Source organism: Panthera uncia, chromosome F1 (assembly GCF_023721935.1).
Source record: "Panthera uncia isolate 11264 chromosome F1, Puncia_PCG_1.0, whole genome shotgun sequence".
Classification (NCBI taxonomy): domain Eukaryota; kingdom Metazoa; phylum Chordata; class Mammalia; order Carnivora; family Felidae; genus Panthera; species Panthera uncia.
The window spans coordinates 41377942-41399582 of record NC_064813.1 but is presented as its reverse complement, the minus strand read 5'-3'; the positions used below and the strand labels follow the sequence as shown (position 1 = coordinate 41399582).

Below are 21641 nucleotides of genomic sequence, written 5' to 3'. Positions count from 1 at the left end.
GGGAGGCGGCGGTGCAGAGAGCTGGCAGTGGGCCGAGAGTGCGACTCTCATGAAGAAGACAAAGTTTGTCATTTGGGAGCCAGACAAATCCAGAAAAAAAAAGAGGACCAATCTTTTGGGTTCGGGTGTCTCTCGTTCCCTTTCTCTCAACTTCAGGTCCCTCCTTCCCTCAGCTTCCAAAACATTTGTGCTCTTTGACCCAGGCACCGTCTCCAGATAAGTCAGACTCCTGCAGGGAATGTGGACCAGAGTTCTGGGTTTTGTTGGAGGGGGCAGGTGGACTGTTTTCAGCTGATGGGGTGTGTGTGTGTGTGTGTGTGTGTGTGTGTGTGTGTGTGTATGCTCAGCACGCGTGTGTACTCATGTGTGCACATGTGACAAAAAATGAAAGCCTGATCTTTCTCCAAAGCAGAAATGTTGACTCCCCCACCCTGCTGCCCCGCCGCCCCCACCTCCCTTAGCCAGGAGCTCTTTTGTAGCCGTGCCACTTTCTTGGGACGAAAAAGGTTGGAGGGCATAATGCTGATGTTAGGTGGCCCTGAAGGGGACTGTTGGGTAGGAACGGAGCACTCCCTGTGCCATCTTGAAGGCAGATTTGAGAGATAAGGCAAACCCAAGCCCCTGGTGGCTTTCAGCTGGGCGCTTCAGCTGCCGGGCTGCCCACAGGCAAACAGAAACCAGGCACAAGAAAGGGGAGGGGCCGGGCCCGGGACCCAGCAGGGCAAGAGCAAAAGCCAAGTTTCTGGGCATGTGAGCCAAGAAAGGTGGGGGGGGGGGAGTAGAGATGGGAGGAGCGGGGCCACTTGTTGTGCTCTGCCCTGTATTAAGAGAGCGAGCCGCAGAGGGGATCGGCCGCCTTCCGCCCTCACAGTCCCAGGGGAAGTGGCACGGAGGGCCTGGCACCCCCAGGCTGGGTGGACTTCCTGGGCATACAGCCTGTGCAGTGGGCCCCTCAGGCTCAGCAAGGCCTGGTTTAATGCTCTGCTGTTGCCATCCTGACATTCTTAATCTTCGAACAAGGGGCCCCGCGTTTTTATTTTGCACCAGGCCCTGGGAATTCCGTAGGCTGTGCCGTCCCCGGGCCCAGCCGGGAGTTGCAACAGCAGCACAGTGGCTCACACGCTCTGACAGGTGCAGGCAGCCGCACCTGTTACTCTGGTGTCACTTACCTGGACTGGCTCCTGTCCTGACCGGCACCAGTACAGCATCCTTCTCCCTTTCCTCCTCTCCACTCCCCTCCCGAGAGCATTCTGTTCCTTCTTGTTGCAGCTTCCCTGCCTCGTCTTCTTTCAAGGCTATTGCATGGCAGGCGGGGGCGGGGGGAACAGGGGTGGGGACAGTGGTCCCCTCTTTCTGTCTCCCTCTTCCCTTCCCTCTGCAGGCCCCCTCTTTTCCTTGGCTGGGGTCTAGGCCTAGGAGTGCCTCTCCCGTTCCTCTGAGATCTTCCTCCCCTGTCTCGGCCTGGGTTATCAATGAACGCACTCTGGCACCCCCTTCAAGTGCTGTTTGTTTAGGGACAGATTGTTTCCCTGTGATTACCACAGGCTCCAGGTCTGGGTGGTAGGGTGGGATGGGGGAGGCGCAGGGAAGGAGGACTTCTAAGCCCCCTGTCCTTGGTGGCCACTCCTGTATCTTTTCCCTGTGTGCCTGCTCTTCCTGTTCTAAACCAAAGGACCCTGCAGATCACCTCTTTCCTCCTCCTCCCTCTGGTCCCTGCCAAAAGTTGGCCAATCCAAGAAGGAAAAGGAAGGCAGGGGAGGACCGGGCTCCCCCATTCTTTCCCCCTTACCACCTCTCCTCTCTGCACAGAGTGAGCTGCTGTGTAACCTTTCCCCAGTGCCTCCCCCAAGCCTGCCCCCAACAGGCTGTCGGTAACAATATTCCCCAACTTGGAGGGGAATCTCTTAATGTATATGCTTTAAAAAGTGATGGATTCTCCAAATCAATTCTGATGCGACTTTGAAATGTATCAAACTCTGGTGGTGGTGGCAGATTTCCCCTGCTTCTTGCTGTAGCTGAGGACTAGCAGGGCACCTGTACTCCCTGAGGACCCTGAGCCCAGAGCAGCTGGTGTGGAAGTGCATGTTCCAGAGAATCAAAAAATATTAGAACGGGAAGGTGGCTTGCAGAGACTCTGGCCCCGTGCTGTCCAGATAGACTGCTGCACGATGATAGAGTGCGCCATGGCTGTCTGTCCCGTGTGGTCGCCTCTGGCGACTGTGACCGTTGAGCCACACGGTGAGATGTGGCTAGCATGACGAGGAACTGGCATTTTAATTTTATTTCATCTTAATTAATTCCAGTGTAAATAGTCCCATATGACTAATGGCTACTAAACTGGACGGCACAGCTTTAGAATAATGTTACTTGTTTTATGCGATCCCTTTAATTTATTAATGATTATAACTTCAGCAATTGCCGAGGAATTATTATGTGCTTCCAACATGTGATCTTGTTTAACTTAACATCTCTGGTGTCACTCTGTTACAGATGGGGAAACCACTGCCCTCACCCTTTTCCGTAAGGATAACCCACACGCTCTCCATTCTTTGACTCTATGTGACAGCCTTCTTCAATAGTTCTCTAAGTCCTTTCCTTTCTAGATCTCACTTCTCCTCTCTGGGATAGCAGGGGGAGCACTCTACAGCTGTCTTCAGTCCACAGAGGGGGAAGACGGCAATGACCTTCCCCAGGTACAGCCATTTTCTGGCCCGTTCCACTGGTGGCCTGTGTTCCCAGGATCACTTTGGATCCTCCCTACAGCAGACAGCAATCTGGGGAGATGCCTCTGCCCTCAGAGCCCTTGGCAAGCTCCCCAGGCACATGGGAAGTTCCAGACTCCTCACTCCCAGCAGAAGGAGGTGTTCAGAATGTCCCACAATCCATCTGTGTCCCCCAGTCTAGGAGAGATGAGCAGCTGAGCCCTCCCTGGGGGGAGGGGCCGGCTTGGCTCCCCCAGGGCAGGTGAGGGGTGATGCTAACACTAAAGCTTTGCTGCCATCCGCCTGCCTCTGCCCCCCCTTGCTCCATGCACCTCCCTGAGATGAGGGCTCCTCCCCCCCAGAAGCAATTGTCCAGGCCCCTGCTCTCTGCTCCCATTGATTTACTGCTCTCCTCTCCCCCAGACAAAGCCCCTTCTTCATAGACTCTTATCAGCGTGGGCTGGCCAGTTGGGAGGGGGGAGGAGAGGAGGGGGCCCCGGAGCATATGGAACCTGCCTTCACATCCCCCAGCGAGAGGGACCGGAAGCTGAGCCCTCCCGCCTCTCTCACTCACAGTTCCATCTCCCAAAGTGCGATGGCACACGTCCACTCCCCCCACTGCCTCTGCAACCACGGCCATCACCCATTCTGTTCCTACTGTGTGTGAGGTGCTGGCCAACAGCAACCGAGAAGGCCCAGGCGGTAAGCAGTTTGCATGCGGCCGCCCTTCCGCATCTCTGCACCTAGGCAGGTGTTGTCGGACTAACATTCATGGGTACCCCCCCGCCCCCGCTCCGTGTCACACACAGTCCCCAGACCTATGGCCCACGGGCTTATAAGTAAGAGGGTTTGTGTCTTTTATCCCTGCGTTCTCGCAGCCAGCCTGGTGGAGCAGGTGTCTCCCCTCTGAATCATGAAGCTTTGTCCCTCTTCTTTCCTGGAGACAAAAAAGGCTCAGATTGGACAAAGAACAGGAACTTTGTCTTCTCTCTCCAGTCACTAGGGTTGGGACAACGGACCTCAGCTTCCCTGACTCTGATATGGGCCTTGCCTTCCTCCAAATGCAAAGCCCAGACCACATGAGCTTAATTTATCCCCTTTGTTCTGAACCCCTTCATCTGTGTTGTGTACTGAACAAGGCCTACTTATTACCATTGGTTCATTTTTTTAATTATTGTTCTTTTTTAATTTTATTTTTTTTAATTTACATCCAAATTAGTTAGCATATAGTGCGACAATGATTTCAGGAGTAGATTCCTTAGTGCCTCTTCCCCACTTAGCCCATCCCCCCTCCCACACCCCCTCCAGTAACCGTCTGCTCCATATTTAAGAGTCTCTTCTGTTTTGTCCCCCTCCTTGTTTTTATATCATTTTTGTTTCCCTTCCCTTATGTTCATCTGTTTTGTCTCTTAAAGTCCTCATGTGAGTGGAGTCATATGATGTTTGTCTTTCTCTGACTGACCACTTTCACTTAGCATAATACCCTTCAGTTCCATCCGCGTCGTTGCAAACGGCAAGATTTCATTCTTTTTGATTGCCGCGTAATACTCCATTGTATATATATATACCACATCGTCTTTATCCATTCGTCCATCGATGGACATTTGGGCTCTTTCCATACTTTGGCTGTTGTCGATAGTGCTGCTATCAACATGGGGGTGCATGTGTCCCTTCGAAACAGCACGCCTGTATCCCGTGGTTAAATGCCTAGTAGTGCAATTGCTGGGTCATAGGGTAGTTCTCTTTTTAGTTTTTTTAGGAACCTCCATACTGTTTTCCAGAGTGGCTGCACCGTTGGTTCATTGTTGACACAAGGAAGCTGAGGCACAGGACAACTTGACCCTCCCCAGTTGCTGGATTGATAACTGAGAAGGCATTTGTAGCCTTGGAGGGTGTGGAAGGAGGGACATTAGTCTGGTTGCATTGTTCTCTGAACACTTACTCTGTCGAATGCTTTCCCTTGGGGTGAGGTGGGGTGGGACTGTTGTCTGGGACACCAGAACCAAATCTGCTGAGCTAGGAATGAAGAGAGCTGGTTCCAGTGACCTTCTGGAGGCTCGGAAGCAGACAGCTGGGCCGCCTCAGCTTCTGAAAGGTTGGGGTTTTGGGATTTAGCTCAGAGCCGGGGTGGGGGGGTGGGGATGGTGGGGGGGAGACAGTAATTAATTAGTATCCTGCCCCTTTATCTCATGGGACTCTTGCTGACTGTCAGGAGAAGGCGGCTTGGAGGCTGAGGGAAGAGACTGGGGCCTTCCCCCTGCTCCCATCAGGCTTCACCACTCAGGAAAGGCTGTGAGGAGGGAAGGTAGAGCCAGAATGACAGTCCTTCCTAAATTTCCTTTCCCTTCAGCAGGGAACAAAACCAAAGCGTGAGGGCAAGGAAGGTGAGGAGCCCCAGGGAGCTGCGTTGCCCCAGTTCTCCCAAGTTGGGTCAGGCGTGGGGTGGAAAAGCGGGAAAGGCCCCTCTCGTCCTGCGTCCTGCACATCACAACTTCTGGGCCCAGAATCCCGATCTTGACACTTGCAAGGGCCATTGGTGTTCTGACAGTTAAGGAATGGCGACTTCAGGAATGATGTTCAGTAATTCATCAACCAGAAAGGGCAGGGGCCTGGAGTCCTGTGGTTCCCCCCCCCCCCCGTGGTGTCTTTGGATCTCTGGGGGGGGGGGGGTAGGCACCGGTGGGGAGGTGAGGAGGGGGCGCTCAAGAGGCTCAGAGGAGGTGCTCTTTACTGACCAATAAGGGAGAATTTCAACGTTTTCATAACATAGCATGGCTGTGCTGAATATCCACCCCGGTTATCTTCATTTTTCAGAAGATGAATGGAATCACATAAAGTAAAATCGTCATCGTCGTCGCCGTCATCATCAGTTTGAAGATAAGATAATCCAAGCTGGGGCACAAGATCAGAGTGAACACTCCCCGCAAACTTCCCCTCCCTGAGATACCCGCCGCTCCCCGCCGCACACACACACACACGCGCGTGCACGCTACAAACAGTGACCGGGACTAAAGAGCCCGCGAGAGCGCAACCCTTACCCTGCCGTCTGGGGCTTCTTTCCAGCCCAGGGCAGGGGCTAGGAGATAGTACGGCGAGACCCCAGGAAGGACACAGTGGGGAAGGGAGGAAACCTGACTCTGGCCCCCTGATTTGTGATTTCCCCTCCATTGGCTACTAAGCCAGCTCATCTGCTTTCTATCTGAGGTAGGGGCCGAGCTCCGGGTGAACATCCCCCAGCATTCCACAACCGGTCATAGTCAGGGAAATGTGTTTTGGCCCTTTGGGGTGGGGATGGGGGCTGTGAGGATAGGCAGAGTTGAGCAGGAAAGGGGGCGGCCCGAGTCTTACCTTTTAGCCGCTCAGCCCAGTGGCCTAGCATTTCAGGACATTCCAAGCTTGCTTGGCAGAGGACGCCCTATTCCTGCCCTTTTGGAAATGACTGTGGCCTGGGAGGAAGGATGGTGCAAGGACAGAGAGGAGAGAACGAGTACCAGTGTGAGGCTGGCAGCTGGGTCCCCGGAGCCCGCAGAGCTGGGATTTTGCTCTGCAGGCAGCAAGCACGTGGAGAAGAGACAGTGCCGTGCCGAGGTGCTCCTTGCCACCTGCAGATCCCCAGGAGGGCCACCGGGGCCTGACCTCCTTTGGCTTCTTTGTGTGGCAGCAATAGGCCGGAGGACAGAGGGACTTTGGTGGGGAGAAGTCGGCTAGGGCAGCGTATTTTTCCCGAGGAATGATCAGGAGAGCTTCAATGGTCAGGCACACCAGCGCTGTTGGAACTGTAAACCGAGCTGGTTTTAATTGGGACAGAATGCCGGAGAAGATAAAGCTGCTCAAAAATAATGATGAGACATGGTGGGGGGGGAGGTGGGGAGCTGCAACCTCTCCCTACCTTCCTCCCTCCCCCAACCTTGCGCCCCCCGCCCCCCCCCCCCCCCCCGCTTCCCCCCCCCCACTCACCCCATGTCCTCTCTCCATATAATGAGCTGTGATGCCAGAAGCCAAAGTGCTCTCTGGATGGGGAAGCCTAGCCAGGGCTAATTCTCTGTCAGCAGATTCTCGGGAGCTATGGAAATGAGGCAGCTTGGTGTAGGGCAGATAACCAGGAGGGGCCCAGAGGGTGGAAGGCGTTGAGTGTATTTTTCTAGTTGTTCAATATTTATCACGGTGGGAGCTCTGGGCGTCCAACCTGTGTGTGTGTGTGTGTGTGTGTGTGCGTGCGCGCACGTGTGCAACCATGCATGCCTACAAAGGGTCGCGGAGACTGGGGTTGAATTTGCTGCCTTTGACCGTGTAGTGCCAGTAGCCCTCTAGACAGATGCCGATGCTTGGGGAGGATGTTTGGAGACAGATCAGTACTGGGTTATCTTTGTAGCGAGGCTGTCACCAGGACCTGGAGACTGAGGGCGCCTCAGGAAGTAGGAAAGCCCTAACTAGGAAGGGGAGGTGGATGCCCGGCCTCTGCTTGTTGTAATTTACTGGTATTGGCACTTCTGGAAAGCCAGCCCCCGCCCCACGCACGTAGCCTTCTTAAACCTGAATGGTATGTTTTTCCTTTTCTAGCTCCGGCACCTGGCATGTTTCTTGATTTGTTTCTAAGCAAATTAATCATCGCCATTATCTCTTATGCATAAAACATTTCACAGTTTGCAAGTGCCAGCTATTATTTCATAGAATTAGAAGGTACCTCATTTGCACACGAGGAAACGAATAACCAGAGAAGTCAGGTCACATTGCTAATTCCCGTTGGATCTTGGACTGAAAGCCTGGTGTTGCCCAATTCTCTTTTCACCGGTGGCACTGCCATTGGGGCCACGTTTGTAGGCACAGTGGATAAGGTGGCCACCCAGTGGGAGATCCAGGAGTTTAGGGATGTTCCTGCCTCCATCACAAAATCTGCTTGACTGCTTGAGATTCTCCCCCTTTTTGGGGTGTAGGAATCAGGAGGTCCATTTGGAGATGTACTCATAACTATTTGTTCCTGAGAAATGGAGGCCTTTGACATACCCCCACCAAAAAAAAAAAAAAAAAAGGAAAGAAGAGAGAAAAAATGAATCACCTATCCTTGTTTCCCTTTTAAAATATCCTGCACCTGGTAAGTTCTTCTTGACGTCTACCCTAAAATGACAACCTGTCATTCTGTGCAGTTTAGTGGTGAAGGAAAAGAACCCCAGCTAGGCATTCTGTGTGCCTGAACCCTGAGGATTTCAGAGCCCTCGACAAGCAGGGAAAGCCCCGGAGCCTACATTCCTACTCCCTTGTGCTAGCTTCACTGGGCATGGGAGAAGTAACTTAGCTTACAACTTAAGCAAAGCCTGTGGGAGGTTCCTGAGCTCAGCTTGAAGAGAAAGGGGATATTTTTTGCCTTCTAGAGGAAGAAAACTCATTTTCCCAATGCACCTCCACTCCCTCCTCCTGTACGGAGGAGCTTAATTTTCTTCCCCTCCTAATGAAGACGGATCAAAGCCAAGCTATATATTCGAGGGGGAGCCAGGCAGGGGAGCTGAGTGAAGGGGCGAGGGGGCAGAGACAGAGCTTCTCTCATGGAGAGGAAGTAATTAATTTTAAGAGAGAGCAAAGGTAGGGAGGCCCTTGGTAACAGAATGTCAAACTCCAAATGCAGGTGGCTAAAAATTAAGTCGGAGCACGGAGGGTTTCTTTTGTTCGTTCATTCATTTGCTCGTTGGTCCAACAAATATTTATTAGGCGCCTACTGTGCACAGGCAGAGACCTCAAGCTGGCACCAGAGGAGGGCCCAGATTCCCACAACCATAGCAGGGCTCAAATAATTAGGCTGGGCCAGAGAGAGGTGGGATCTGGCAACCGAAGGCTCTTGTCACCATTTGCAAAAGTACCGCTAAATGGTTGAATATATTGACCGTTTGGATTTAGGATTAGTTGCCTCAACATCAGTAGCTGTTGAACCCAGCTCTCGCCAGCCGGCTTGTCTTGTCACAGTTAAATAATAATGTTGTCTGCTCGCTTTTGCATTCATTGATTGCACGGTTCTCTGAGCTGTGACCTCGATCCAAAAAATTAGATGCGCCCTCCCCTTTCAGTGTCTGTTGTGACATCACAGAATTGCCATAACAACAGACTATGATGTCAACGGACTGCCTGGTGCTGCGATAAGGGACCACGCTGCTCAGAAGGGATTCTGTCATCCGAAGGCAGAAATGGAATAATATGGAAAGCCAGAGGAACTGAAATTTGATATCAAAAAAGAACAAGTTGGCAGCATAAGCTGACAGCGGGTCTGGAGCCTCCCTTGCTGGAGCCCTTTGTGAAGAGCCAGGGCACTTAATGAGATTGATTGCAGAGTGAGCTTGCCTGGAGGCAGGGGGTTGGAAGAGATGACCTTCAGAAGGCCCTTGCAGTCCCAGGACCCTGAGACACCGAGGGCATTAGGGAAAGGGGAGATCTGACTGTCTTCAGCCCCCGGAGAGTTCAGGGAACTTCAAGGCGATGCAAACCTCCTTTGCCCCTGAGCAGATCCAACAGTCGCCAGCTGGGATTTATCATATGGCATCTGGGAAGATTTTCAGAAGTAAACACACGGTGACCCCCTCTGAGCCCTGTTTGCTGCCCTCTTCCTCACAAGCTTTGGGAGGAAGCTTTCCTTCCAGTTCACCAGAGCAAAGAAGCCAGGTCCTTGCCACCAGCTCTGGCTCCCCGTGCCCCTCAGCTGGACCCCAAGCGGAGGGCAAGCCAGGCAGGGCTGGGTCCTAAGAGAGCACGTTGGGGGGGGGGGGGCGTTTGCTGGGCAGAAGCCCCCCTCGCTGTGCCCTGTCTGCGCCGAAGTCTGGGAAACTTAATCTCAGCTTCTAGGCAGTGGCAGCAGCCGAGCCTGGAGCTTCTTCTAACCCTCGTGCCTGCGGGATCAGAAGGGTCTCTGCGAGGCACGTGGATTTCAGCCCAAGGGCCTGCGTTCGGGGCTGGGGGTCGGGAGGCAGGAAAGACCGTCTTCCTGCAGGCCACGCAGATGGGAGTGTGGCCCCAGACGGCTCCGCCCGCCCGGCCACTCTGTGTCCTTAGCTCAGGGAGGTCGGACTACCTGGAACTTGTACACCTGCTCGGCGCCCGCCCGCCTCTGTTTCAGCGTTTTCTCCTCGGGGACCTGGACCGGGAGGATATCATCCCTGCTCATTTATTCTGCCTCCAGCACTCAGACAGCAGCATTCGGGCTGGATGCTAGGAAGCCACGGGCCCCCCAGGGCACCTGGGCACCCCCTGCCACCACCCGGGGAGAGCCCCTCCCCCTCGCCTGGTGCCGGAGCCGGGAGGAGGGGGAGCCAGCCGCGCCTGCCTCGCGCCCTGAGCTGGCCACCGGGACCCGGAGGACTTACTTCTCAGAGGGATGGTAGGAGCAGGGTGGCTGGCAGGTCCTCTGAGGCTGCCGAACAGGGGACAGAGCTGCCAAAAGGATGTTGAAGTTTCGGGCTGATCGGCGGGTCAGGTAGGGATTTCTTCAGTGGCCGGTGAGCCGAGTTCCGTGAGCGGGCTGATGGGTGGCTCGCTGGGTCGGGGGCTTCTGAGCGAGGGCCCTGCCAGACCTGACCTGGAGAAGGAAGAGGAGTTAGGTCAATGGCTGCTGCATTGCAGTGCTTGTGAAGGGGAAGCTATTTTGAAATTGGTAGCGCCGGGATGGAGAGAGGACGTCATTTGTAGGGGTTGCTGGGTAGGAGAGTCTGGGGCAGGGAGCAATTCGCTGTCCCTTGAGAGACCTGTGCCGGCTGACAGCAGACTGTGTGCGTGTGTGTGTGTGTGTGTGTGTCTGTCTATACCAGTGTGTGTGGGGAAGGTTCCGGCCGTTAGCACAGGGAACATGTAGCGGGCTGGACGTGGGAGGTGGGGAGCAGGCGCTCTGTGCCACCGGGGAAAAGCAGAGATCTTGGCACCTCGAGGACCTTATTTTCACAAACTGCTCGCCTCCCGATGGGGGAGAGGCGGGGGGCAGGGGGGACTGCAACCAGTCACCCTTCCTTGCAACGACGCCCTGCAGTTGAGGAGAGCATCCCTGTTGGAGGGAGGAGGGAATAAAGTTTGAGACGTGGAGAGCAGGTGAGCAATATGCTAGAGTTGGAACCGAGTCCTGGTGGACACTGGCCAGATTTAGGGTCCTGGCCGGCAAGCCCAAGCTGCAAAACCCTAGATTTCCACATAGACGGTGGCCACTGCTCACCGGGCTTCTCTGCACAGGGCTTTGGATTCTATCTGCACATGGCTGGTTTGGGAGCCGAAAAAAAAAACCCACCGTTTGTTATTATCTCTAACTCCAGCAGACAGCCCAGGGGCTGAGATTCCCGGACTACCGAAGAGGGATCTCCACAAGGTTACTTCTCACGTGGAGTGGAAGGGACCAAGCTAGGCTCTCTTTCCTCGGGGGCCGGCTGGGGTGCCACATGCCAGGCAGCCCTGGCTGATCTCTGTCAGAGTGCTCAAGTGGCCTGGTGTCAGGACCCCCCCCCCGCCCCAAGCCCCAAGCTTGGCATGGCTTCAGCAGGCGCCGTCCAGGTGCCTGCTTCTTGGGGCGGACTGAGACTATTCTGGGCTCTCACAGCATCTCTCACGAGGGATGAGTGAAGACCTTAAAACTCACCCAGTCCCCCACTGGCTAGATGCTTGGATCCTACAATGTTCTTGCCAAGTGGTCCCCTGTTCGCAGAAGCCATCTTCAATGGCTGCCATTGGTGGCTTAGACCCACAGCACCAGCCCCCCTCTAAGGTCTATCTGCTACCCTTTTCACAGACTGTCTGTCTCCCCCAGAAGCCACCAGGAAACTAGGCTGACATTCAGCCAGCCAGAGAGCCACAGCAGGACTTCCCCAAGGAGCCTCCACGGCCCTGCTCCCCATCTGCTTCTGCACAGACCCTGTTTCCTAGCAGCCTGTCCTCCCAGCACCCCAGCCCACCCCAGGCCCCAGCATCCCTTAATTAGATGTGACTGTGGAGCCGGCACTCACCTCGATGCCTGACGGTCCCTGGGGCCTCAGTACATCAAGTGGCCCCTTAGATGCAGGGACCCTGGACTGGAAGCGTGAGTGGGTCCCAGCCCGAGCTCAGGAATGGAGTTTCTGGATCTCTGGTTTCACGTAAAGCAAGAGATGCAACATAAAACAGGAGAGAAAGGAGTCCAAGGTCACAAGGGAATTCTTTCAGCAAATAATGAGTGAGCAGTTTTTATGTGGGGCACGGGCAGGAGCAGTTCCTGGGAGAGAACCTGCCACACACAAAACCTTGGCTGTTGGAGACTCCTGCCCCGCCCCCCCCCCCCACTCACTTACAAGCCCAGGGTCACCACTGAAGGGGTTAAGTGGGACGTATTTCCAGCCTCAGCGATCTGTGTAAGTAGTTAGCACTGACTAGTGAAAGGTGTCTCCCTACCCCCCACCTGACTGCAGCTGCTTTTTCTGCAGCCCAGCCCCCCAGCCTGCCTCTCCTGGACCCCACACACGACAGAGGGACCATCTCCCATGTGGCCATCGGGGCCCTGTCATTGCCTGGGGCCCACCCTTCCTTTAGCTTGTGTCTCTGCCTTCTCCGTCTTTATCACAACCTCTCTCTTTTTTGCCTCCACAGCCACAATGAAAGACGGAACACATTTCTGCACCCAGTGACTGGCCAGGTCCCAGAAGAAAACAAAAAATTTAACTTGAAAACGTATGTCTGCCCCCATTGGCTGCTTGACCTTTCCAGCCTTCCCCACCCCCGCCCCCACTGCCACTTTGCAGCTGGGAAGGGGAAAGAGGGGGTGTGGAGAGCAGAGGGAGTTAGGGTCTCTCACCTCAGTCCTGAGGAATGGAAGCTTCTAAGGGCCATCCAGCTCGTTGACCTCACCCACTTTTCCCAGTGTCTCCCAGATCTCAGGCTCGAGGAGTGAGATAGTTTTGAGGTGGGTGTATCACCCAGGGGCCTTTGAGGGAGGTGCTGAGAGAAGGTGATATAACCCTGAGAGCCAAATGTGAATTCCTCTCGGCTTCCTCTGTGGATCTCGGCTCAGTGAATGGAAGGAAAAGAAAGATCATTAAATGACTCTCATATCCACTGAGGCATTGTGTCTCTTCAGTTAGAAGGAAAAGGAGTTCCAGAGTCCTAAGGTCTAGGTTTTTAAAATAAGTTTACAGGAAAGAAAGAGGAAAATGCCCAACCAAGATTACTGGCATGTGGTCTCAGAAGAGCGGAAGGAGCAGCTGAGGTGACCTCTTGATAGCACTTAGGGGATGTGATTTTGTGCTAATGCTGGAACAGTGGGTGGCAGGGTAGGGATACAGCTAGGGCCCTTCCATTCTTTCTGGGTTCTGACCAGTCCCTTTCTTCTGTTTTCATCAACCTGAAATCAGATCGGCCTTGGACATGTCCAATAAAGCAGGTGGAAAACGCCCGGCTATCACCAACAGCGACACATCCAACCACAACATGGTGTCCGAGGTCCCCCCAGAGCGGCCCAGCGTCCGGGTAAGTCTAGCCCCCAAGGCAAGCTGTCAGGTAGGAATCCTAGGAAATATGCTAGCCTGTCCAGCTGTTTCAACAGTCTCCAAAGAGCAAGTGAGGTGATGCAAGAGGGGTAGAGCACAGGAAGGGAAGAGGGGTCAGACCGGAACCTTATGGAAGATCAATCTCTAGACTGGGGGTTCTCAACCTTGGCACTGTTAGCATTTGGAACCACATAGTTCTTTGTGGTTTGGGACTGTCTTGTCACTATAGGATGTTAAGCAGCATCCCCAGCCTATACCCGTTAGATGTCAGTAATACCTGCCCTATGACAACCAGCGTCTCCAGACGTTGTTAAATGTTCCCTGGGGCACAAAATTGCCCCCTCCTCCACCTATTGAGAACCACTGATCTAGGGGGATGGCAAAAGAGGAATCATTCTTGGAGGAGATGCCAATTGAGAGCTCAGAAAGGAAGGAGAGCCTCAGGAGGAAGAAGTAATCCAGACAAGAATGTGGCACAGAGGTCCAGTAAGATAAGGGCTGAAAGCGTCCATGGGGCGTACCACTGGAGAACCTGACAGGTGGTGGGATGGGGGCAGAAGGCGAGCAGGAGAGAGCTAAAGAGGAGATGGGAGGGCAGACAGACGATGAAGAGTAGAAACTAGTCTTCTAAGAAACTGGACAGTAAGGGGTAGTACAGTCATATAATAGAGTGCTCTCCAAAAATTAAATTGCACGAGAGCTATGTGTATTAACGAGGATAAATCTCGAAAATGTAATGTTGGGTAAGAAGCAAGTTGCAGAATATGAAAAACGTGCTATCGCTTACGTAAAACGGACATGAAAGTGATATGGCATATGTATAGGTATATTTGTAGTACAAGCAAATAACCACTGCCAAGCTGACTAGTTTTGGGTCAGCAGTTGCCTCTAGGAAGGAAGAAAGGTAATGAGATTGAGGAGGGGCTCAAAGGGAGTTTCAGCTGTATTTGTCACGTTTTGTTAGAAACCAACAAAGTGGTGATTTATTCTCTACTTTTCTGAAGTGTTTGAAATATTGAAATGTACATATCTGTAAAGAAACTTCACTGTTAGGGGGAATGAGGGGTAGGGGACAGAAGCCAGAAGATATGCAAGATGGCAGGAGGTCTGCTTGGTCCATCTTGTTTTGTTTTGAGATGTGCGAGCAGAAGGGGCATGGCCCAGTAGATGGGTTCAGGAGGAAGGGGACAGCCGTGAGTCTCATTTCTGTGGAGACAGGAGAAGTCCGATGCAGAGGTGCTGTTAGCCTGCATAGGGAAGGGGTACTCCTGAGCTACAAGGGAAAGTCATGTGAAGCTAGGAGGTGGGGGTGTAGAAAGTTAAAGACGTTCCCATCTGACGTCCTCAACTTCTACAGGGAGGTAGGAGGTAGGGTTTTCTGCAGAGAGTGGGGTGGGTGGAGAGGCAATGAGGCTTGAGAATATGCCCAAGGTTTGGAGAACGGGAACAGAGGACCACGAGGGGAATATGAAATATTGTGTGATGATGTCGAATGGTCAACTGAGGTCACAGACTTGACTCTGGCTGACTCCAGTCCACAGTTGTGTGTGGTTTTACTCCAGCACCACTCCCAGACTGGCCGTGAAAGCAGGGAAGGCAGACGGTTGGATTAGCCTAAGGTTGAGTGGTGCTGGGAAGCCGTGGCAGAAAGATAAGGAGGCGAGAGTATGGAGGGTTTGGCAGGAGAATGGCTGAAGTGGTGAACTATGGGAGTGGCTTCTAGGCCACAGAGAGGAGGTGAAGCTATGGCAGGTGAGAGCCTGAGAAGGAAGGGAAGGATTTGCGGATTTGCTTATTCTTAGGGGAGTAGGTGATTCAGGTGCCTAATCTCAGCCTTTATATGTGGATTTTTACTAGTAAAGTTTAGAAAACAATTTTATTCCCCAGATTGGGGTGTGCTTTATAATAAATCCCAATTTCTTCTTTCCTTTCTTCTGCAAGTATTTGCTAAATGTTTATTGTAGCCAGATACCTTGCCGGGCTCTGGTGACGAAGAGATGAATAAGATTCAACTTCCTCCCTACAAAGAGCTCAGAGTTTGGAGAAGGAGCTGGAAAGCCAACAGTTCCATTGCAGTGTGACATGCTCTAGACTACAGGAGTGGACAGACAGGAGGGGCAGCTAACTGTCCCGGGGGATCCAGGAGGTTTTGTGGAGTAAGGGGGGTCTACACTGGGCTTAAAGGATGAGTTGGGATTTGTTAGGGAACAAGGGAGATCCTGATCCCTCTGTCTTCCATGGGTCATGAGCAAAAGCAGGCGGGATAGGAGAGAACCACCAGGAGTTTGGCCTGACCGCAAGGGACCTGTTGGGTAGAGGGGCAGAAGGTGGGTCATGGGCCTGGCGACTCTTACAGACCTGCCTTGTGAGCCATGCTAAGAAATTGAATAGTCTTCTAAGTGGTGAGAGGTAGTAAGAAACATTAAGAGAGCGTCATGATTACCCTGTTTTAGAGAAGTAACCTGACTTGTTCCAGAAGGTGCATAGCAAGAAGAGATGACGACCCGACAGGAAAGAACAGATCCGAGAACCATTAGGAACATAGACTCACCCACCCGTAAATGTGGGATAAGGAGAGGAGGGAGGAGGGAACGGTGTGAGGCGGTTCAGAGTTCTAGTTTGGGCAAGTGGGTGGATTGTAGTACCATTCACCAAGTGAGAAATACAGAACAGGCTTGGTTAGGAAGACAACGGGCTTGGGTTTGTATTTACTTCATCCTGGCTGGACAACCTGTTACAAAATGGACCAGGGCTAGGAGAGAAGTCTTGGGTACAGATTAGGGAATTTTCAGCCCATTGCTGGTAGTCAAGGCAATGGGTATAGATGAGATACATAGACAGCGTGGAACAAGAAAAATGAGAATTTTAGAAGTTTGGTCAAGGCCCACCAGTTGAGTAAAGGTGGAGATTGAGAAGGAGCGGCCACAGGCGGAGGAGCTCAGAAGAAAGAATACTGTCACAGAAACCAAGAGTCGCAGGAAACAGAGAAAGTAAATGCTCTCCAGGGTCTTAGGATGATGGCCTAAGACTGAGCAGCCTTAATTCAATGACATTGCAGCTGCCACTTCAGGAAAGAGGTGCAGGGGGGTTAGGAGTAAACGCGAGGAGAGGATGTCAGGACTCTTCCCAGGAGAATATTCCTGCAGGGAAAGGAGGGAAAGTGTTACCTGACAACAGGCAGTGGATGTAGAGTTGAGGGGGGATTCTGGTGTGTGTGACAGAGAGAGGTGGAGGGAAGAGAGACAGACAGAGACAGACTGATGCCTTAAGATGGAGAGGACTGAGCCCATGTGCCCAGGAGAAGCAGCCAGTAGAGAAGGAAAAGTTGAAGACAGATTTGAGAGGAGATTGTGAATGGAACAAAGTCCCAGGAGATGGCGGGTCGAATGTGTTAGCCTTGAAAAGGAGGACGACACCTCTTTTGACATGGAAGAGAAAGAGGGGATGAGTGGTGAGGACAGTAATTTTCTAGGTAAAAGGGTGTGAAATTGAGGAAGTGCATGTCTGATCGCCCGATTATCTGTGTGTTGGCGGGAGGGGAGCCAGGTCCACCGCAGGGAGGGCAGAGGGGGAGCTCGCGGGGCAGGGAGCGGAATGATGGCTCATGAGCTGAGCTGTGCTTGGGGACGGTGGTCTGTGGTGGCCTCATCTGTACTGCAGTGTGCTTCTCCTCTGCCAGAACCGTACTCTGGCAGTGAGTGCAGGGAGAGGATAATTTGATTGCTCGGGGATTTTGAGTTTTAGAGAAGGTCAAGCAATGACAACGGATGGGGTGTTTTGGAGGGTAGCTGACCTATTCCCATGTGGGGCCTGGCCTTCTTAAGTAATTTTTTTAATTTTTTTAAATGTTTGTTTACTTTTGAGAGAGAGACAGAGAGCAAGCGAGGGAGGAGCAGAGAGAGAGAGGGAGACACAGAATCCGAAGCAGGCTCCAGGCTCTGAGCTGTCAGCACAGAGCCCGATGCAGGGCTCGAACCCACAAACCGCGAGATCATGACCTGAGCAGAAGTCAGATGCCTAACCAACTGAGCCACTCAGGCACCCCTGGGCTTCTTAGGGAAATAGATGCGACCAAGAGGCAACTGACGGATCCAGAAGAAAAGGGGAGGACTGAGGAGCTGGAGATGCCAGTGGAGTAGAAAAGCTGATGGTGTTGAGTAATGGGGTGACCAAGCCCAAAGGACAGGAGGGCGTCAGGAAGTCGAAACCTCAGAATTGAAGATGTCAGTGGTGAAGGGGCCTGGGTGCGACCAGGTCAAAGGTGCGGCCATGGGAGTGAGTGCTGGGGTAGAAGCGAATGGCTTTGGAACTGAGGACCTCTCAGTACTATCAGGTGAGGGCAGTGGGTGGGTCATCATCAGGGACAAGGTCACGGTGATGGCAAGACTTTGAATGAAGGGGATGATTGGTACCAGAATCCTAAGATTCTGAAGGAATGATCTAGAAGCTGACAGTGATGAAAAGGGCTAAACAATGGAAGATCAGGGGTGCTTCCAGAGTGATTATTGCCAGCATGTGGAAGGGTGACAGTGTCCATGTGGCAACAAGGAGCTAGGAGAACACTTGTGTATCCTCCCTGCTCTGTGCTACGTCGGCCATTCGAGAGGGAGCAGGACTCTGACAGGATGATGACATCGGGAATGCACTTGTATTTGGATGGGTGCCAGAAAGCTTCACAAAAGAGTTGGGGAGTCAGGACAGTAGAAGAAAGCCCGGGGGTGAAATGAAAAATCTTACTTTCTCTTCACAACAACAACCACAACAAAACCCACACCATTGTGAGACAGGTCGGACTGATTTTGAGCCCCATTTTAGAGATAAGAGAAAAGCAGCGAAGAATTGGACAGCTGTGCCCTTGAGTGAGGACAGATCCAAGAGTCCCACCTGGTCCTCTTGGCGTGACGAGTCCCCCAGGCGTGGAGAGAGATACAGCTCCCACCGAGGGTAGCTTCCGTTGCAGATAGAGCAGAGAGGAGGACAGGAAGAAAGTCAGGCCTGCTTCTCTCTCGGCCTCCCCAGGCAACCCGAACATCCCGCAAAGCCATCGCTTTTGGGAAGCGCTCACACTCCATGAAGCGGAACCTCAATGCACCTGTCACCAAGGCGGGCTGGCTCTTCAAGCAGGTGAGGCCTCCTCTGCCGGTCCCCCCACCATGACCGCCGCTCCCATTCCTCTGTATTTCTGAGTCCCTGCATGTTTTGGTATGTGCTTCCGTATCCTATTTTTGGTATATCTCTGTGAATCTCCTAATTTTATAAAGACTCAGAGAAGTTGAGTGTCTTCCCAAAATCACACAGAAAAATTAATGTCAACTATGGGAATCCAGCCAGGTCTCCCGATGGGCAGATGCAGTGACTTTGAAGTACGCTGGGTCACCAACCCCATGAGAGCGCCGTCTGGCTCATTCTCAGCAGGTCCCTCTTGCTGCGCTAAGGGGACTGTCCTTAGTCTAGGGGTCCGCTAATTCTTCCCAGTTTGACCTTGCCACTCTGCCTGACTGCCCTCTGCCCACGTATCCTGGCTCATCTCTCACCCCTTTTATCTTCCCTGGGAGAGATGCTGAGGCCCAGAAAGACAGAACTGGAAGGTCACGGGCAATAGTCCAGGGTCCGTTTCCTGCGCCCAAGGCCTTAAGGGGGTCGGCTGCCACTGGTTAGTGGCAAAACCGCAACCAGAGGCAGGATGTCCTTATATAATTCGTGCCGCACACCTTCCCCTGCATCCCCCCTCCCGTGCCCAGCTCACGGTCCCTCCCGTCTGTCTCCACGTGTCCCACAGGCCAGCTCCGGGGTCAAGCAGTGGAACAAGCGCTGGTTCGTCCTGGTGGATCGCTGTCTCTTCTACTATAAAGGTGAGCTTCGCTTCCACTGGGGCTGGCAGGGGCCACAGGAAGGCAGGGCCCACTCTTGCTTGTTCTGCCAAATCATCGGGCTCTGCTTCGGGTGGACGTTGGTCAGTGGGCCAACGGTGGCCGGGCGGTGGGGGGGGGGGGGGGGGGGGATATGCAAATATGCCCCGTAGCTGCCGGCACCTGTGGGTCCTGACGGTGGGATGAAGACAGAGCCCGCTCGCTCACGCGCTCGATCACGTCACATTCAACAGTACTTCCCGGGCACCCTCGAGGTTTCAGGCAGAGTTCTAGGTCCGGATGGAGGACACAGTGGGTGACCAGGAAAGTCATGTGACACGCGGTGAAGTCCTGGGGCGGGGGATGGGGTAGGAACGGGAAGAAGAAGAGGAAGGTCCCTACTCACTACTAGGTAAGGTGACCTACCAATCGGGGCTTGTGTGTGGAGCTTCCTCCTGTCGCCCTGTCGTCCAGTCTGTGGGGGCAGAAATCGCAGTGTTGTTCACCGCTGTCGCCACAGCGCCTAAAACGCTGCATTATGGCACATGGTAGGTGCCCAGTGTTGAGTAAACGAACATCCCCCAGCTTCTGTCCTCTCCGTGCACCCCTACACTCACTCTCTAGCCTCTCAAAAACAGAAAGAGAGAGAGAGAGAGAGAGACCTAATAACTTTGGTGAGGCAGCCTCCAGGAAGTTATTTTTAAAATACGTACAGCAACGTTGTGTCAGGGAAGGCACCTTGGGAGCTAGTGAGGGCTGATGACAGCGACGGCCCCGTCACGCTGACGCGGGGCCACAAGAAGAGAAGGGTAAAGTGATTTTGCAGCAGGAGAGGCTGTTTCTTTTCCTCCATGCCCCAGGAATGGCAGAGCCCTGCCTCCTCTGGGCCTCCTGGGGGCAATTCAGTGAATCATTAACTTGCACAAACAAAGGTTGTACCCAGTGACCCTACAGAATGCTGCTGTCCCTGTGCCCTGCGTTGCTGCCACCTGAACCCGAGGAGAGAAATCAGGAAGGGGCTGCATATACAGGATCCAGTCACAGAGAAAACCCCAAGACGGAGGGAGAAGAATCCGCCAAGGCTTGGTCCCTGGCGCTGAGCCTCTGGGACCCAGGGCTGACTGGAGCCAGAGTATGAACGAATATGAAGGAAAGCCAGGCCCTCTGCAGACAAGAGACTCTGGGACTGGCGTGAGGGTAGAAACTTAAGAGCTGTGGACTCAAGAGGCACCGTGATGGGGGCCACCATCCACTGAGAGATGCGCTCAAGAGACCCCGTAAACACTGGCCTGGGGACTACCAGGCAGAAGGCCATCACCCCCAGGAGATGGCAGCCTCTGTTTCCCTGAAGAAGCCCTGGGTCCCCGGCCCTGGGTCCCTCCTGATCCTTTGGCTTAGCCCTTCCTCTGCGTACCATGCTGAGTCTGCATAGGAAGCTGGACCTTAAGCCAAGTATCTTATCTAAGTGATGAGGAAGAAGAGAAGGGGAACCCATGAGCGTATAATCCCAGAGACCCCTTCTGAACCCTGAGGGTTTTGCAGGGTCTCTAGCCTGACTCAAGAGCTATCCTAGAGGGGCGCCTGGGTGGCGCAGTCGGTTAAGCGTCCGACTTCAGCCAGGTCACGATCTCGCGGTCCGTGAGTTCGAGCCCCGCGTCGGGCTCTGGGCTGATGGCTCGGAGCCTGGAGCCTGTTTCCGATTCTGTGTCTCCCTCTCTCTCTGCCCCTCCCCCGTTCATGCTTTGTCTCTCTCTGTCCCAAAAAAAAAAAAAAAAAAAAAAAAAGAGCTATCCTAGGGAAATGGGGAGAGGCTTGCCAGGGCCTCAAAGTTGCCCCCCCCCCACCTATTCCACAGAGCACCCCCACCTTCCGTGGCTCCTGCTGACACCTGGGGGCCTGACTAGCTAATCCATCAGGCTCCTTTGGAGATTCGGGATGAATTATGTAACAGCCTGGCTGTTAGCCTGATCCGGGGAACAGAGGGCCAAGAGGTTACACAGGGGCATGTCTTCCTGTGGAGACATGGGGGGCCATAGAGGGGAAGGCAGACCCCTGTCAGGAGAGGACAGAGCAAGCTGCTGGGTGACTGGGAAAACCTTGGAAACGGTTACCCAGAGGAGCCTGAGCCGAAGAGGGGACTATCCTCTCTGCCCTGCCCGATCCCATTATCATCCATGTGTATCCCTGTCGGAATTGTCTTGCTTGCAGAGTCTCTATAGACAGGAGAGTGGTTAAGAATGCCTGCTCAGGGGGCACCTGGGTGGCTCAATTGGTTAAGCGTCCGACTCCGGCTCAGGTCATGATCTCACGGTCCGTGAGTTCGAGCCCCGCGTCGGGCTCTGTGCCGACCGCTCGGAGCCTGGAGCCCGTTTCAGATTCTGTGTCTCCCTCTCTCTCTGCCCCTCCCTCGCTCACGCTCTGTCTCTCTCAAAAATAAGTAAACATTAAAAAAAAAAAATGCCTGCTTGGGAGTCAGACTTCTTGGGTCCAAAGACCAATCCACCACTCTCTACTTAAGTAACCTGGGACCAATTACTTAACCTCTCCGCTGTATCTCAGCCTCCTTCCCCAGAAAATGGGGTAGCAGCAGGACCTTTTCGTGGGATTGTTGGTACGGT

General features: G+C 53.4%; 1 protein-coding gene across 14 annotated transcripts in view; it reads left to right on the top strand.

Annotated features, from left to right (window-relative positions):
• The window catches only part of PLEKHA6 (pleckstrin homology domain containing A6), a 112182-nt gene that overhangs the window by 57044 nt on the left and 33497 nt on the right, over positions 1-21641 (top strand). For 5 of the 14 annotated variants that reach the window (XR_007458830.1, XR_007458829.1, XM_049634456.1 and 2 more), the window contains exons 1-5: positions 7913-10155; positions 12279-12359; positions 13040-13154; positions 18194-18298; positions 18954-19026. Coding sequence is in view for 12 of the 14 variants with exons in the window: in XM_049634456.1 (XP_049490413.1) it covers positions 10124-10155; positions 12279-12359; positions 13040-13154; positions 18194-18298; positions 18954-19026 (406 nt within the window). In the remaining 2 variants the exon portion in view is untranslated. Of the gene's footprint in view, positions 1-7911; positions 10156-12278; positions 12360-13039; positions 13155-18193; positions 18299-18953; positions 19027-21641 lie in introns of those variants that run through there. The other 9 variants (XM_049634453.1, XM_049634455.1, XM_049634457.1 and 6 more) reach the window with 5 other exon arrangements.